Source organism: Ciconia boyciana, chromosome 7, assembly GCF_034638445.1.
Source record: "Ciconia boyciana chromosome 7, ASM3463844v1, whole genome shotgun sequence".
Lineage (NCBI taxonomy): Eukaryota > Metazoa > Chordata > Aves > Ciconiiformes > Ciconiidae > Ciconia > Ciconia boyciana.
Window position 1 is genome coordinate 34,067,029 of NC_132940.1, and position 15,523 is coordinate 34,082,551.

Sequence of the window (15,523 nt, forward strand, 5' to 3'; positions counted from 1 at the left end):
TATGATACTACTCCCATTGTTTTAATAAGAAAATACATTAGCTTGCTCATTAGATAATTAATATCTTGAAATAGCACTCTGATACAGATTAAAAAGAGGTGTATTCCTTAGAACCTGTTCAAACATGGTGTAGATATTTCTAAAACTGGCAACATTTGGACTGCAATTAAGAAACAGAAGTGATTGTGAATACAGGTTCTTTTTAGTCAAGAGAATACCAGCAAAACATCTTGCAAATAATAAGGAAAAACTTAGTCAGTGGTAGAAACTAAGCTATAAAACCTTTTGAAAGAGACTAGCAAAACTTAGGAAACTTTGCAATGGAAAAAATCTACTGAAATACAGACTGTTTTCACTTTCAAGGCTATCTCTACAGCAAATAACAGGTGTTTTGTATTTTCCTGGTGTTTCCCTCCCTACAAACATTCAGGGGAGGAAGAGATGCATAAGCCGCTGTTAGTGCCAAAGAATCTTGAGGTACAGAGGAAGGAGAATAATGATCTTAAGCAAGGTGAAATTTAGGTCTGTATTCCCCACTATTTCTGCTACAGATCTCCTATGTGACTTTCAGCAAGACATTTAGTCCTTTCTGCTTTCATTCCTCATTTGTGTGATGGGAACTATGGAGCTCAACGTTACAGAGCGTACAGGTTTTGTAAGGATATGTTGATTAGAAACACATTTGTACTTTGTGCTCAGAAGTGCTTAGGCTATAATGTAGAGAGTAAAGGTTGATAAAGAGATCAAGAGTGCCTTGTCCAGTAGGTACAGGCCCCATACTTTCGATTATTGTGTTTCTCCATCCATCATTTTATCTACTCTTCTTTTTCCAAGTGAGCAAGGAAGTAGCACAGCAGGTCCTAACTTGGTCCTGGTCTTGGTACATAATTGTATTAATAAAAGCAGGAATTCTGCTTCTGAGCCAGGAAGAAAACTTTTGGCCCCTGACTTTTACTTCTATGTCATGATCACAGGATGACCTGTTTTATAAAACAAATGTTTTCTAACCAAAAGAAAAGTGATTTCATCTTGCAGATGAGAGATGATTCAGTGCTATAGCAGGGTGAAACGGTCTCTTGGCTCAGGCACACGGCTTATTAAACAAACTACTCCAGTTGCTACAGCTACTTACTGCTTGTGTCTAGCTCTTTTTCACTATTATGTGATATTCTGGAACGTGTTGAACTGTGAATCAAACTGACATGTATATTTAAGCAAACTTCTGTGGAGCAGAGAAAGGAAATTGAAAAAGGCAAAAGATTATCTCTGTGTGATTTCTAGATTCTTCACAATTCTTTACACACGGCATCTTAAAAATGTCTAGTTTTTACAACTTTTATATTAAAGGTTGTCTATCATCTAGAAATGTTTGCAGAACATATGGAATCATTAGCATTCACCTGTCTGCTCTGATTTTGCTGTAAAGCATTACTTGGCAAAGCCATGAAAAATTCCAGAAATCACTGTGCTCATGATGCACACTGAGTTTAAAAAGGAAGCAGTAACCATAAGATACTGGATGGTCAGAATTCAGGCAGATGTTATAGGTGTGAACAGCTCAAAATACAATTGTGGGTCCGGCTTATCTCTTTACGCTGATACCTGAAGGGTAGGAGTAGGGAATATAGCCCTTAGCTTGATTTCAGATTCAAACAAACCTTTCAGAAAAGTGGAGATCAGAAACTTGTGGTTCTTCAGAATCTGGGTTATCTAATAAAAGCATCAATTCCTACAGAGAGGTGATCATGCTAGAATCCCAGGGCTTGTTTTCTTAACAAAAGCAGGTGGTTTCTAGCCACATGGATTTTGGAGAAAACTTACAATAAGAAAACTTACACCCCTCTGAAGATTCAGAAGCCAGAAGTCAAACAAAAGTTACATACATGCCATTTTTTTACTAAGTAATAGGTTTTGTATTGTTGGCAAAGGTAATGTATCTCACAGGGACATGTGAATCTTCTGTTACTAAAACACTAAGAGGCATCAAGATTATTGGGTATAAAGGCAATCTTCTTCTGACCAAAATACCTTGGTCACAGAGAGGAAAGACGAATACTAAAAGCATACTGTCTAGATGTGAGACCAGCTGCATGGCTAAAAAAATAGAAGTCACTGGCTGGAAAAAGGTCAGTGTTTACCTGATCACTTAGGAGTTTGAACCCTCACCATATAATGCCATTCACGTGACAAAATCTCCCCCCAAAAGAGGTGCTGGTCTCTTCGTGGTCTTTGTGGATGAATGTGATGATTTTGCCACATATAACCAAAGATTATCAGTCCTTTCTCTTTTCTGCTCCTTGTTTGTCTTTCCTTGCAGATCTGTTAGCAGCAGCTCTAGTGAGCTGCCTTACCTGGTTTCATGCTCCTCAGCATACCTGCTAATTCCTTTTGTAGCATTCCTCTTCTAGGATGGCATTTTAACCCTATCCTTCCCAAAAGCAGCATAGGTTCTGCCAGCACACTGCTTCAAAGCACAGAATTTGAGACCTGAAATGTTATTTTCACTTTCAGGGGCTTTGATAAATACAAAGTTGTACTTCTCATATGCAGGACTAGAGTGTGTATACACATAAAATACAAAGACAGGACTAAAGGCTGGCTAAGAAAACACTCTGTCTGCGAACTGGAGAGATCTTACTATACAATACATACACTTCTCACAGAGAGAGCCAAAGCCAGATACCCAAAACAAACAGCAATGATTCCTTCCTTTTCCACAGCAATTAATCAAGTTCAAACTAAGAAAAGAAAAAAGGAGGGATGGGGCTTTGAGGAGGAGTGGGAATAAAAGCTTTAAATGTGTATGGAGTTCCAGAGGAAAAAAATATTGTCAAATGTCTGTGACAAAACAGTTCAGAGTATCTGGTATACGTGCAGAACTTGCTGACCAGAAAAGAGGTGTCGTGAGAAAGAGCTCTGGTAGATGCAGCCTGCTGAGAGTGGTCCATGGGATCCCAGGAGGAGCATCTGTTTTAGTATCAGCAGTTTGTTCTGCAATTAGGGAGTAGCATCAGCTTTAAAAACAATCATTTTGATATTCTCCTTCAGATGGAAACTTCAGTTTTTGAAGTGGATGCTTGTTTACTATGAATGAGACTGAAACCAGCACATTAGCAGCCATTGGATATTAATAATTTTTAGCTGCAGATTACAAAATGGAGCAGATTCAGACACAGGCCCAAAGGGCGAAAAGTACTTTATTTCCTTCCCAATCTTCTAAACTAGTGTATTTTCCCCACAGCATACAAACTTTATGCTTTTTATATTTGAGACGAGCTAGAAAGAGAGAAGGAGTTAAATGACTTAACTCTTCACTCCACCTCATCTGATAATTTACAACTCTCCAGGATAAATACATAGTCCAGCTGGGTAACACTTTGCTCACACTCAGAGTGGCAGTGTATGAGTGTGGTGGGAAGGACCTAGACAACCAGGTCCACATGTGTTGAATTCTTCTATGCTACCAAATTGCATAAACAAAATGTCAAATTCCAGCCCCAACGTAGGCATGAAAAGAATATCAAGGTGAAGTTAGAAACACTCAAAATTAGGAAGTAAGTGTCAAAGACAACTGTAATGTCTGTGCATAGGAAAGAGATGCTGAGACTCTGTCGGAAACCGTGAAGGTGGTAGCCCGCTGCAGCAAAGCTAGGTCTGTGGAGAGGTGGGGGGACCTCTCCCCCCTGGGTGTACCCCAACCTGGCTCCCCTTCTCTCCCCCTGGCCCCAGCCCCCCCATCCTGATAATCTCCAGGTGTTTCTGCTACAGTGTGCTTTGACAGTGGCATGGGCCTGACCTCAGAGTGTTTGTGCTTAGTTATTATTCTGGCATGCTGTCAAAACTTCACTGTAGAGCATGTCAGAAGGAACATAGTGATTTTTTTTTTAATAGATGATTCTTTGGCAAACTATGAAAATAACTTCATTGGAGAAGAAAAAAAACAATTGTTCCTCTTGCTACAGGGCTTTATTCCTGCAAATTTCAAAGGCCTGCTGTGAATAATAGTGTTAGAGCTTCCAAGCTTCAAGACTATTTTATAGTGGAAAGTGTTAGGCAACCAAAATAAATATCAGTTTCCACTGTTACAAAATAAAGATTTTTCTTTATGTTGTACCTTAAAACCCATGTTAAAATGACTTTTTTTAGAGATGCAGCACTATGTGTCCAAGAGGGTTATTTTTTCACAGAGACACTAGGTTTGTTTTAGCTTGTTTACATCTAAATGAGAAATAATTTGAGATAGAACATAATGGCTTTCTTTGTGAGGAAAAATGTAACAGGAATTAATCTTCATAAAGGACTGAAGGAAATCCTTAAATCCAAGTGCTGCCAGTCTCTAGGGTGTTCAAAATACATATTCCTATTTTATGGCTTGAACACATCTCTACTTACAAGATTTGTGAACATTTTTTACAAACCTGGTCTGAGTTTTCTGCTAGCAGAGTTACAGATGAGGCAAGTTTTCCACGGTTTGGGGTTTTATTGAGAATCCTTTGCACAGCTCTGGTTATGTGCTTTCCTTCTTATGACGTCAGTGCTGAAGGGGAGAAAGAATGTAAACATCTGTTTTTTATAATTCAGTTCCAGCCTTATAACTTCATTAGGATAAGCAATGTTTCTACATGATTAATTTTCCAGTCACAATATATTGGTTTTGAGCGTGCAATTTTAGCACCAATTTTAAGATTAGTAAAATAAGGAGGGAAACTAATGAGGTGAATTCTGCTTCATGGTCTACCTTTCCAAGCTGCGCGCCTCATCCACCTCACTCATCCCACTGAAAACAAAGGATGCAATTTCCCTTCCACTTGGTGTTCAAAATGATGTCCCGTTGCTCCCTGCAGTGCATGATGCTGCCGATGGGAAGGGAGGCTTGTGATGGCAGCACTGAGGTGAGCTGGAGCAACATGGATTCAGCTTCTGGCTCTCCGGCCAGTCCTTTTGTGTGGTGTTGGATCAGCCACCAAGGACTGGATTTTCAAAAGGTGCCTGCTGGGACGTAGCTGCATCCTTAAACAACCAAGGAGCTCTGAAATATATAGCCTTTAATCTCTTCCATTGCCTGAGCATGGTTAAACCACCACTCTGGCCACTTTCTTTTCTTCATTGTCCAGTCTTTTTCTTCCATCTGAGACTGCCAGTGCCTGGAGCCGTGGTCCTGATCACATTTCGGGGTCTTTTCTACCCACTTTAATAGTCACGGTAAGAATACTTTCATAGGAACTGGGAAAAACTGAGACTGGAAGGGGCCTCGGGAGGTCCAGCCTCTGGGCTTCAGGTAGCAGTTGTGGAAGTGTAACTGAAGTGAGAGAACCAGGACAGCAGTGCACGTAGGAGCGATTTCAGTCTCAAGTTATCAAGCGTTTATAAACGTTCACTCTCAATCAAATCAAGCGTTCACTCTCAGTTATCGAGCGTTTATAGTAAGAAAACAGTAAATACGCTCATCTGTCCTCCGAGGGATGAGCTCGAGTCAGCACTGCCGTCCTTACCTCCCCGGCAGGTGTGGGCACAGACCCCGATCCGTGATGGGCAGGTCTGTACCTCACCCCCCGGCGCCCCGTTCCCGCCAGGGAAGCTCCCCCGCGGGGCTCGGCGGCCGCCGGGGCCGGGGCGGGCGGCGCGGGGCAGAGCGGGGAGGCAGCAGGCGGCCAGGTGCGAGGGGCGGCACCGGCTCCAGCCCGCCCCGCTAACCGTCGCCGCGGGACGGGGCCCTGAGGTGAGGGCAGGGGCCGTGGCGGGCCATGGGAGGCGGGGCCGGCGCCGCCTCAGTCCGCAGCCGCGGCTCCTGAGGCAGCAGCCGCAGCCGCTGCAACTCCCGCACTCCGCGGCATGGACGGGGCTCTGCCTTCTCCCTCGGGGCGGCGCTGCCCCAGCCCTGCCCGATAAGAAAGGCGGAGCGGGGCCGCAGGCGCGTGCAGACAAAAGCTGCGGCGCTTCCTGCCCTCTGCACTGAGGGGAGCGGAGCGGGCGGTGGGCGCCTGCCTGCGCTCCTCCGAGCGGGGCGTTGCAAGTGCTTTTCTCGGCCGCCGCGGGAGCTGCGCATGCCGCCGGGGAAAATGGCTTTCCGCGGGGGCAGAGGAGCGTGGGGAGCGGGTCTGAGCGCGGTGCTGCTGTTCGCCCTGTGCGCCCGCGCTGCGCCCGAGCGTGGCGCCCAGAGGGAGCTCGGCGGCGAGGCGGTGCCGGAGGGAGCCTCCACCCTGGCGTTCGTGTTCGATGTGACTGGCTCCATGTACGACGACCTGGTGCAAGTTATCGAGGGGGCGTCCAAGATCCTGGAAACGTCGTTAAAAAGACCCAAGAGACCGCTTTACAACTTCGCGTTGGTGCCTTTCCACGATCCAGGTAGGGGTTTCTCCCTGGGGGGTCCAGGAGGGACCCGGGTCGGGGCAGGGGCGCTGGGGCTCCGCCGCCGTCTCCCGAAGCACGAAGCGCGGCACACGCCGAGGTGGGCTCGGGGGCGGGAAGGAGAGCCAGGGAGCCTGGGCAGGCCAGCAGAGGAGGTCGTGCTCAGGGCTGGCTTTTGTAAAAGGTTGGGTTTCCTGCGTTTCCAAGGGACTGGAGCCTAAGTATTTCTGTCACATCTCAGTCGTGCTTGCCACACGGGTCTCTCCGCTGCAGTAACTTGCCAGTAGCGAGTAACGTCTTCTGAATCCCCTCCCTGTCTCCGTGCAGACAAATGCCAGTACCTCCCAAAAGCCTTCAGGATAAACTGAAGTGGACTCTAAGTTCACTGTATGTGCCAAAGAGTAGTTTAGGGGATCAAATACTCCTCTTAATAATTCTAGTATGAGCTGGAGTATCTTCAGTGACGTTCTCTCCTAGTAGAGAACACGAATACTAGTAATGAAGCTACTAAGTTTTTTTTTCAATGCCCTTCTATGGGAATACACTGAGGAACACACATAATATGGTTGCACTTTTCCTCTGGTCGTCTTGTCCCACGTTTACATTCAGAAACTTGCACTGAAATGATCCAGAAGCTTTACATGGTGTGTTTTTTGATTTGGGTTCTTGTTTCTTTCCCTCATTCTACCTTTTTTTCTTTCTGCTGTACGTCGTGCATTCCCTTCTTTCAGCATCTGTTTTCTATTCCCTTCCTATCCCTTTTCTCTGGCTTTCTTCCTCTTTCCTTGTCAAATATCTTCTGGTGACTTGAAGAGCAAATAGGAACAGGATGCCCCAGGCTGGTGATGTGTGCTGTACTATGCTGTAAAACCTCCTTTTTTAAAAAAAATAAAAAAAATCAAAGAGTGGGAAAAAGCCCTTGAAAACTACATTCCTGGTTCTAGTTTCCATGGAATATCTCAGAATATGATATTCCAGAAGTCAATTCTTAAGAGTTCAATTTTTGCAGGGATGTCATCAAATGAAAACAGACCACCCCTTCTATTTCCCCCCAGTCATAGATACTTCTGCCTACAAGACACATGTTTGCTATGTTATAAATACCTTAAACCAAATGCTTGGAAAATTAGAGAAAAATTTCTCTTTGCAAATTTTGCTGTTTCATTATCTATAAGCTTGTATAGGTTCTCTGGTTTTATTTTTATAAGGAGTTCATCATTGTGGTATCAGAGTGTCCTATCACAAAAGGGTCTGTTTATGTACCTTATTGTTTTCACCTTTGGTGTCACTTTTTTTTCCCCTCTTTACCTTTTTGTTATTTTATGGAACAAACATATATGGGACTTAAAAAGCGTCAGGCCACAGAAGTAAGCAAGAATGAAAAGATTTTGGTCAAGTGTAGAGCCTAGAACTCTTTTATATCCTTTTGGAAAATCAAGCTGGTAGTTCTCCTTGGAGCTCTTTCTCCTTGGATGGGGCAGAAAATCAACATGACAGGTTGTGAGTATTTTGTTTTGATTTTCTCTCCATGATCACACTTTATACATCTTCCCTTTCTGCTCACCAAAGTGATTCACTATAAGAATGGATAGTTCTCTCTTTCAGAGGGCTTGGGTATCTACACCAACCATGAGAGCAAGAAGATGATCTTGAATGGTGCACTCTTAGTTTGCAGATTTGTGTGGATGGTCCTTTGTTCTTGTGCATCCTCAGTAGAAAGAATTTCCAGCTTTTATATTGCTTGTAGTTCCAACGCTTAGCTTTCATCACAGGCCTCTTTCAGATCCTTTGTTTCAGTAGCTGCTTTTTTCTTTGTCATCCCACATGTTTTCTCTTCCTCATTCAGTTTTTATTCTGCACATTTTTTCCTTTTCATTCCTTTTCTCCCATCTTCCTGACCCTCTTGCTTCCACTGGCTCTCCAGGGTCTTTGTTTCTGTTAGACTGATCTTTTCAATCATGCTTTGCTGTACCACCACCTTCTTGCTCTGTACATACCTTACTAACAGCAAATCCACTGCTACCTTCCTCTGCTTGATTCACATTTTTTTTTTCCCTCGCAGACTTCTTGCCTCCTCCCCCATTCCCTCTCTTTCCACAGGAGATCCCTTTCCTTGGCAAATGTTAGATTTCATTCAGTAGAGTAACTGAAACTTCAACCTGCAGAGAGCTGACCTGTACAACAAAGAACTGCTGGCAAACATATATTGGTGTATCCTGTTACATGTCTCTATATGGAAGTCCAAATTCCCTGCACAGCCAGAGGGAGCCTTACTTTTTAGCATGGTGGATAGCTTGTGAGATCATAAAGCTGTCTGAAAGTGGAGAATGTATAATTTTAAACTTAATTTTGTCTTAATTTCTGAAAACTATTTCTCTACGTCCTTCTTAGTTGGAAAGACACATGTCAATCCAATGTCTTGAATTTTCTAGATGTAGCAGTTGAGACTGCTGGTAGTCTGGTATCTTATATCTGATGATGACCAAGCCTAGGCTCTCGAAAAGAAAATGCAAAAAATACTGCTGTGACCAGTTCTTCAACATCTTTTTTGAATCTATAGAGAAGTAAATTTTCTTAAAAATTAATAAAAAATATCACTTGGCTTGTATTTCATAGTGTCCAATTCATTTACCTAGTAGTGTTCTTTCTGAAGACTGTTCAACTAAATTGATGAGCATGAGATTATTTTTTTTTTCCCCCAAGTTGTCTGGTTATTTGCTCAACTGATAACTTTTCTTCAAAAAAAGAGCCCTATATGTAGCTGCCCCACAGACAAATTTTCTTGATGTTTTTGTGAGGTACTGCGGTCCCTGAGGCAAATGGGACTCCACAAGGAATGCAACATATAGTTGGACCTCAGCTCCAAGGAGCTTCTCTTTGTATAAAGCTGTCCTGATCCAGATAGACTCTTTATTGATAGGTAATTACAATGTAAAGTTAGTGTGAATTTGGCTTTTAACTCCATTGTTTTCCTAATTTATGTTGCACAGTGTATGCTGAACAGTGCCCCAGTCATTCACTTTGCAGTACTGCTTGATTAGTACTGATTAGTGAAACAGCTCAAGTGCTTTCTAAGCACCATAAAGAGTTGTTGACAAGGAGAGTGTATTCACCAAAACCATACACGAATCTGTCTTGGAAGAGTCCTTGACATCACACAAGGTACATCTGAATTATAAATAATTTGGGTTATTTAAAAATCCTCTTATATTCTACTGGACTACATTGTTACCAGAGTGCTGCATATTATGCTGCATTGTGATATGCCAACACATTGTGGTCTTTGATGGTAGATTTAAATGTAGTGTTATCACTACTGCAATGGTATTTTGGTAAAATGGTAATAATTAACAAGTATATTGTTTAGTATCAAACCTGAGGTTTTGGCATAGCCCAGACTTATGACCTACAGAAAAAATTTGTAATGGGTTTCATATTCTGATACTGCTGTACCATCTGGTGGTATGCCGAGATCTCAATTTTGAAAAAGCCTTTTGTTTTCGATTCTGCTTCGTGTGTAAGCATGTGCAACGCTTTAACAGATTACAGGAATTTTTCTATTGTGGTTTTTCAATGCCTAAACATGATCACAGAAGTTTTGTAGATAGCAAAAAGGGCTGTTGACAAAAGAATCTCTTGCCAGACTTGTGTTCAATGGAAAAACTGAAAAAACAAAAAAACCTCCCAAATTAAGAAGAGTTGGCACAGGAAAATTTTGAATTGGAGCTAAAGCTTAAGATCAGCAAATGCTTTTGTAGTTGCGTGTTGTGGGTCCTGATTTCCTACTAACTAACTCCCATTGTATCCTGTGGAAATGGGATTGGACTCAGAATGTCTTTAGTTAACATCTGTGGCCAGCTTTTCAATTTTTTTTTATGCCATTAAGGAATTTTGGAATGGAAAACAAGCCTAAGAGGACAAATTCATCCCTAGTATTTTTCTGTAAAGCTAATGGAATTATACCAGTAATAACTCTGACTCTGCATGATTTAATCAAGCATCCCTTTTAGTGTGAATGACTATTTTATGGACCAAACTCCAGTAACATATTTTCATTAGAATAAAAATGAAGGGAATATATAACCTCTGGACTTCCCAGTGCACAGGGTGATGTTTGCCTGTTAATACTCTGCATGTCTACAAATCTCTGGTATGAGCATCTCCTAACCCTTTTTCTTACAAATCAGATGGGCAACATATTGGCTGTGTGAGAAAAGGGAAAATGTTAATACTGCTTTGTTCAGATGGGAAAATAGTATTGAACTTAAGTCATCCACCTAGGGTCACATAGTAAATGTGTAGGAGAACTAGAAATGAATTGTTTTTTTTCTCCTTGATCCCACTCCTCTTTTTTTTTGAGAGTAAAGCTCTGATTATATCATGGACTAAAGGCACGTAATTATGTTTAACTTTATAACCTGGGGTCTCCTTTCTTTAACAGGCTTGCAATGCTATATCCATAACAACGGTTAGGCTGCTGAGCCACATACTAGCTTGGAACAAGTTCAGAAGGTCATATGAAAGGTCTGAGAACTTTGTTTTTTGCAGGTTTGATTTTTTTTTTTTTTAAAAAAGTTGTAATGAAGAAGAAATAATGTTTTTTCCAGAGGAAGAACATAAGCAATTAAAATTAGGCTATTAATGGAATTAAAATTTTTCATACTTCCTGATACAAAAAGTATTGCGGTTATACAAATGGGTAATAAAGGGAGATGGAAAGCTTTGTGCAGAAATGGAGAAGTATAAGCTTTCCTTTACGTGTTAACTTCTGCCTTGGAAAAAAAAACACTTGTGAGTGGTGAAGAATAAATTGCCCTGAGCATAGCAATAAAACCTCTACCCCTGCACAGCTGAAATTCTTCCTGTTTTTAATTCAACTGCTGTGGCTGCATGTCCGGCCTTCCCAATATGAGCCACCACTTTGTTGTTTCTGTATCTACGGATAAACGGTATCACTGCCTCTTCGCTGCCCAGGTTTCTTATATCGGACTCTCCTGATAGCTTTCCTCCAACATGTTGCCCTGCACTTACCCTTTTGCATTCTTCTGTCACTTCTGTCCAGTATCTTTGGCCTCAGGCTTTACTCTCGGATTTATGGGTGCCTATTAAAATTTTCAGGCAAAGGCTGAATGTATATAAATCAGTTGTCCAAAACCTTTTCCTAGTTGGGAGAAGTTGAATGGTCCTTCTGGTATAGCCTGAAGAAGGAGGTCATTGTCTTCAGGATTCCCTCTGGTTCCTTTGGGAGGAGGAAGAAATGCTTCGAGACTTGGTATTTAGTTTTACTAAAGAACAGGAATATGGCTGTGGAGAAACTGTATGACAGTAGTTTCCAAAGCAGGGAGGGCAAGTTTAAGAGAAATGTGGTATTTTGTAATGGTATCTGAGTTTGCCAGCACCACAGAAGTGGCGTTTGTACAAGGGATGGGGATGCAGCACAAGAAAAGTCTGGGAGCTCCTGCAGTGTGCCATTACCTTGCAGTTCTCATTCTGGGGTCATGTAGACCTGTTGGTGTCATTGCATTTGTGGGTAAGTACTAACGCTTACTTGAGGTTGGTCTGTTATAAGCCGTATTGTGGTGTTGTATAAACTTCCGTAGGACTTCAGAAGGTGACATTCAGCACTGTGTGAGTGTAATACAGTGATTTTTAATTGAGTTTTGAGTACATTGTGATGGAACTAGGGTTAGAGAAGAGGTGGGGGGAGGATATTGCCAGTGTTTTACAGTAGATCTCTTTCTTAAGAAAGAAAGATTCAGTGGGTTGTTGCTGTGTGTGTGCATCTTGGACAGACCTCATGTCAATCTGTTGTATTCTGCAAACCACAGTGAGATGGAAATGGGAAACTGCCCATCAAGAACTGAGGACTTGGTGGATTCTGGGAAGGTCTGCTTGTCTTTGGGCAGTAGCTCTTCCTGCCCACATTAGGTGGGTCTCCTTACCTTCCTCAGGAGGCAAAACTGTTTGAAAGCTGTCTAATATTTGAACTAGACAAATTATTAGGCTGGCAAGGAGGAATAAACTGCGTGCCAATGAGGTTCCTGTGGGCAAATGTTCTGCAAACACTGGGTACTCATCAAAATCCCATATTTTTCATAGGAAGGAAAGAGAAGAGTTGCCCCAACTCTCTTTGGTAAGAGTAAGGTCAGGGGCAAAGAAAATTATTCTCTCCACTTAATTCAAATAGTCTTCTTATGTTGAGAGTTGAGTGGGTTTCATATTATTCCCAAAATCCAAAGTGGGGAAAAAAATGTGCTAATTTAACAAGTCTGATCTCCCTGTTCTGGTGCAGTAGCTCTACTGATGCATCACAGAATATCAGGTTAAAAGTTGTCACAGCTGATCTTTCAGAGCAGTGTTCTTTGGTGGCCCCAGAAATTTCTGAAAATCTTATCTGAAAAGCTGAAGGTTGTGTAAGGTTTTTTGGGGTTTGGTTTATTTTGGACTTCTTTAGATATATAGTGCCAGCAGTAATGAGTGCATGTCCAAGTTTTCAGTTTTAGGAGACGCAATGTAAATTTACAGCTGTTCAGTGCTGTCTGGGTATGTCTGAAGACAAATGATAACCAGAACTGGGCATAAAAACTGTTAAATCTGCCCTTTTGTGCTATAACTGTTGAAGTGTTACTTATTATTTCAGCAGGAAATACTGTTTCCTTAAGACTCAAATACCACCTCTTTATTGTTGTTACTACTACTAAGTTTTATTGTTACTGTCATCAGTTGAATGACAATCACCATAATACTGATCATGCGACATAATAGTGACTATATAATAGTCAACATCTCTGAGTTCATAAGGATAAAGTCTGAAGAACCTACAGGTATTTTTCCATCTCTGAGACTTCTATGATAACTACACTGACCGTATGTGCGATGAGTGTTTTGAAACCTTATTGTCCTTAATGGAGACATTGTGATATCTATAAAATCAATTCTACATGATTACATGGCTGTTTTCTTGATCCTCTGGAAGGATTTATCTGGGGTCCTTCAAAAAGTGGCTGTTTACATAGATTACAGAAGACAGTATTGCCAGTGCCAGAAGCTCCAAAATCTTTGAGACAGCGCAGAAATGTAACATAATCCAAAAGCCTATTAGAACATCACTTACAACTTATTTTTCTGCTGTCTTAACTCTGCCTCTCCAGCCCTGCAGGTGTGCACAATGGGAAATTTTCCCACAGATTCTTGAATCTTTTTTGCAAGGGAAAGGATTTTATCCCTGTTTTTACTTGAAGATACAATGGACATTGTCTTTTCCTTAGGAAAAAAGTGATGATGCTTCAAATATGTCATTCTTTTCTGCTTTGCATTATGAATTATTTTTCATGTTATGTTTGAAATTGTTGCGTACTGAACTTATACAGAAGCTACTTGTTCTATTTTGTTTTGCTATCCCTGGCTCCAAGTGGTGATAATTATGTGAAAAGCTCTGTAGCTCATTAGTAATGCATCCCAGTGTTATTCTGTCCCAATAATTATTACTGATTAACAAATGAGGCTTGCTGTTTAGCAGTGTATGCCTGTTCTCTATAGCTTCTGGAGTTTACATAGAGGGACAAAACGTGTATCCAAATAGCAGTCACTATTACAGTGCCATTGCAAACTCAACCATGAGGTATGCAACAATGTAGCAAATAACGGTACAGAGTTTTAAATTCACTCCCACAGAGGGTTTTAATGTGAGAGCTTTCTACCAGTTGCCTTAGAATCTTTACATTATTATTATTATCCCTCCATGCACCTGAAAAACTCTTTCACTTCCCAGTATAGTAGGTTTGCCTTCATATCACTTACTACTATTGTATTTTCTGAAGACTAGTAATAGCAAAATGTAGGCTTTGCTGGAGGATCACACACCTTGCTGAGAAGGGAAGGGTGGTGTGTAGGTTCTGTAACTTCCACTCCAGATACGATTGTGTCTGTGTGCGGTGAACTGAACCTGTTGAGAAGCCACTCGTTACTGTTTTCGGGGACATCAGCGTAGAAGTGTAGGCATACATCACAAAATACACATTTAAAGAGCAGCACAAATTCACACAGTGACAGTATGAAGCTGTGGTTGGTCTTTCAGCTGGTGCTGTTCTCCACAAAAAGATTTGTCTCTGCCTTCCCATTAGAGGTTGCTGCCTCATTATTTCTGCTACTTTAACTATGTGCCAATTGATCTCAGAATCACAGAATCGTATAGGTTGGAAAAGACCTTTAAGATCATCAAGTCCAACCATAAACCTAACACTACCAAGACCACCACTATACCATGTCCCTAAGCACCTCATCCAAATGTCTCTTAAATACTTCCAGCGATGGTGACTTAACCACTTCCCTGGGCAGCCTGTTCCAATGCTTGGTAACCCTTTCAGTGAAGTAACATTTCCTAATATCCAGTCTAAACCTCCCCTGGCGCAACTTGAGGCCATTTCCTCTCGTCCTATCACTTGTTAGCTGAGAGAAGAGACCGACCCCCACCTCACTACAACCTCCTTTCAGGGAGTTGTAGAGAGTGGTAAGGTCTCCCCTCAGCCTCCTTTTCTCCAGGCTAAACAACCCCAGTTCCCTCAGCCGCTCCTCGTAAGACTAATGCTCTAGACCCTTCACCAGCTTCGTTGCCCTTCTCTGGACACACTCGAGCACCTCAATGTCTCTCTCGTAGTGAGGGGCCCAAAACTGAACACAGTATTCGAGGTGCAGCCTCACCAGTGCTGAGTACAGGGGGACGATCACTTCCCTAGTCCTGCTGGCCATGCTATTTTTGATACAAGCCAGGATGCCATTGGCTTTCTTGGCCACCTGGGCACACTGCTGGCTCATGTTCAGCCGGCTGTCAACCAACACACCCAGGTCCTTCTCTGCTGGGCAGCTTTCCAGCTACAAGTAAATATAACATCCAGATGTAAATATTCCATCTCGAAGTAAATATAACACAATGCTGAACCAGATTAGAAAGTGATCGAGCTGGTGCTAGTTAAACTGAAAAAACAGTGAAACCTTGCCCCAGATAAAAAGAGGCTGCACAGCATATTTCACCATGTCCTGAATTACCCAAGCAGTGAATATGGTTTAATCCCTCTGAAATGCTGTGTGGAAGGAGGGTCTGTTGAAGCTGTATTCTCTGCCTGCCTGGGCAGCTGAGGACTGCGCTTTCTCCTCCTTGTGAAGCAGGGAACGGTAG

General features: G+C 42.1%; 1 protein-coding gene across 1 annotated transcript in view; it reads left to right on the plus strand.

Annotated features, from left to right (window-relative positions):
- Window positions 1-6,044: 6,044 nt before the first annotated feature.
- HMCN1 (hemicentin 1) overlaps window positions 6,045-15,523 on the plus strand; it is a 204,746-nt gene continuing 195,267 nt past the window's right edge. Inside the window, exon 1 of the mRNA XM_072867250.1 lies at window positions 6,045-6,345. Coding sequence (XP_072723351.1) covers window positions 6,045-6,345 — 301 coding nt within the window. The remainder of the gene's footprint in view (window positions 6,346-15,523) is intronic.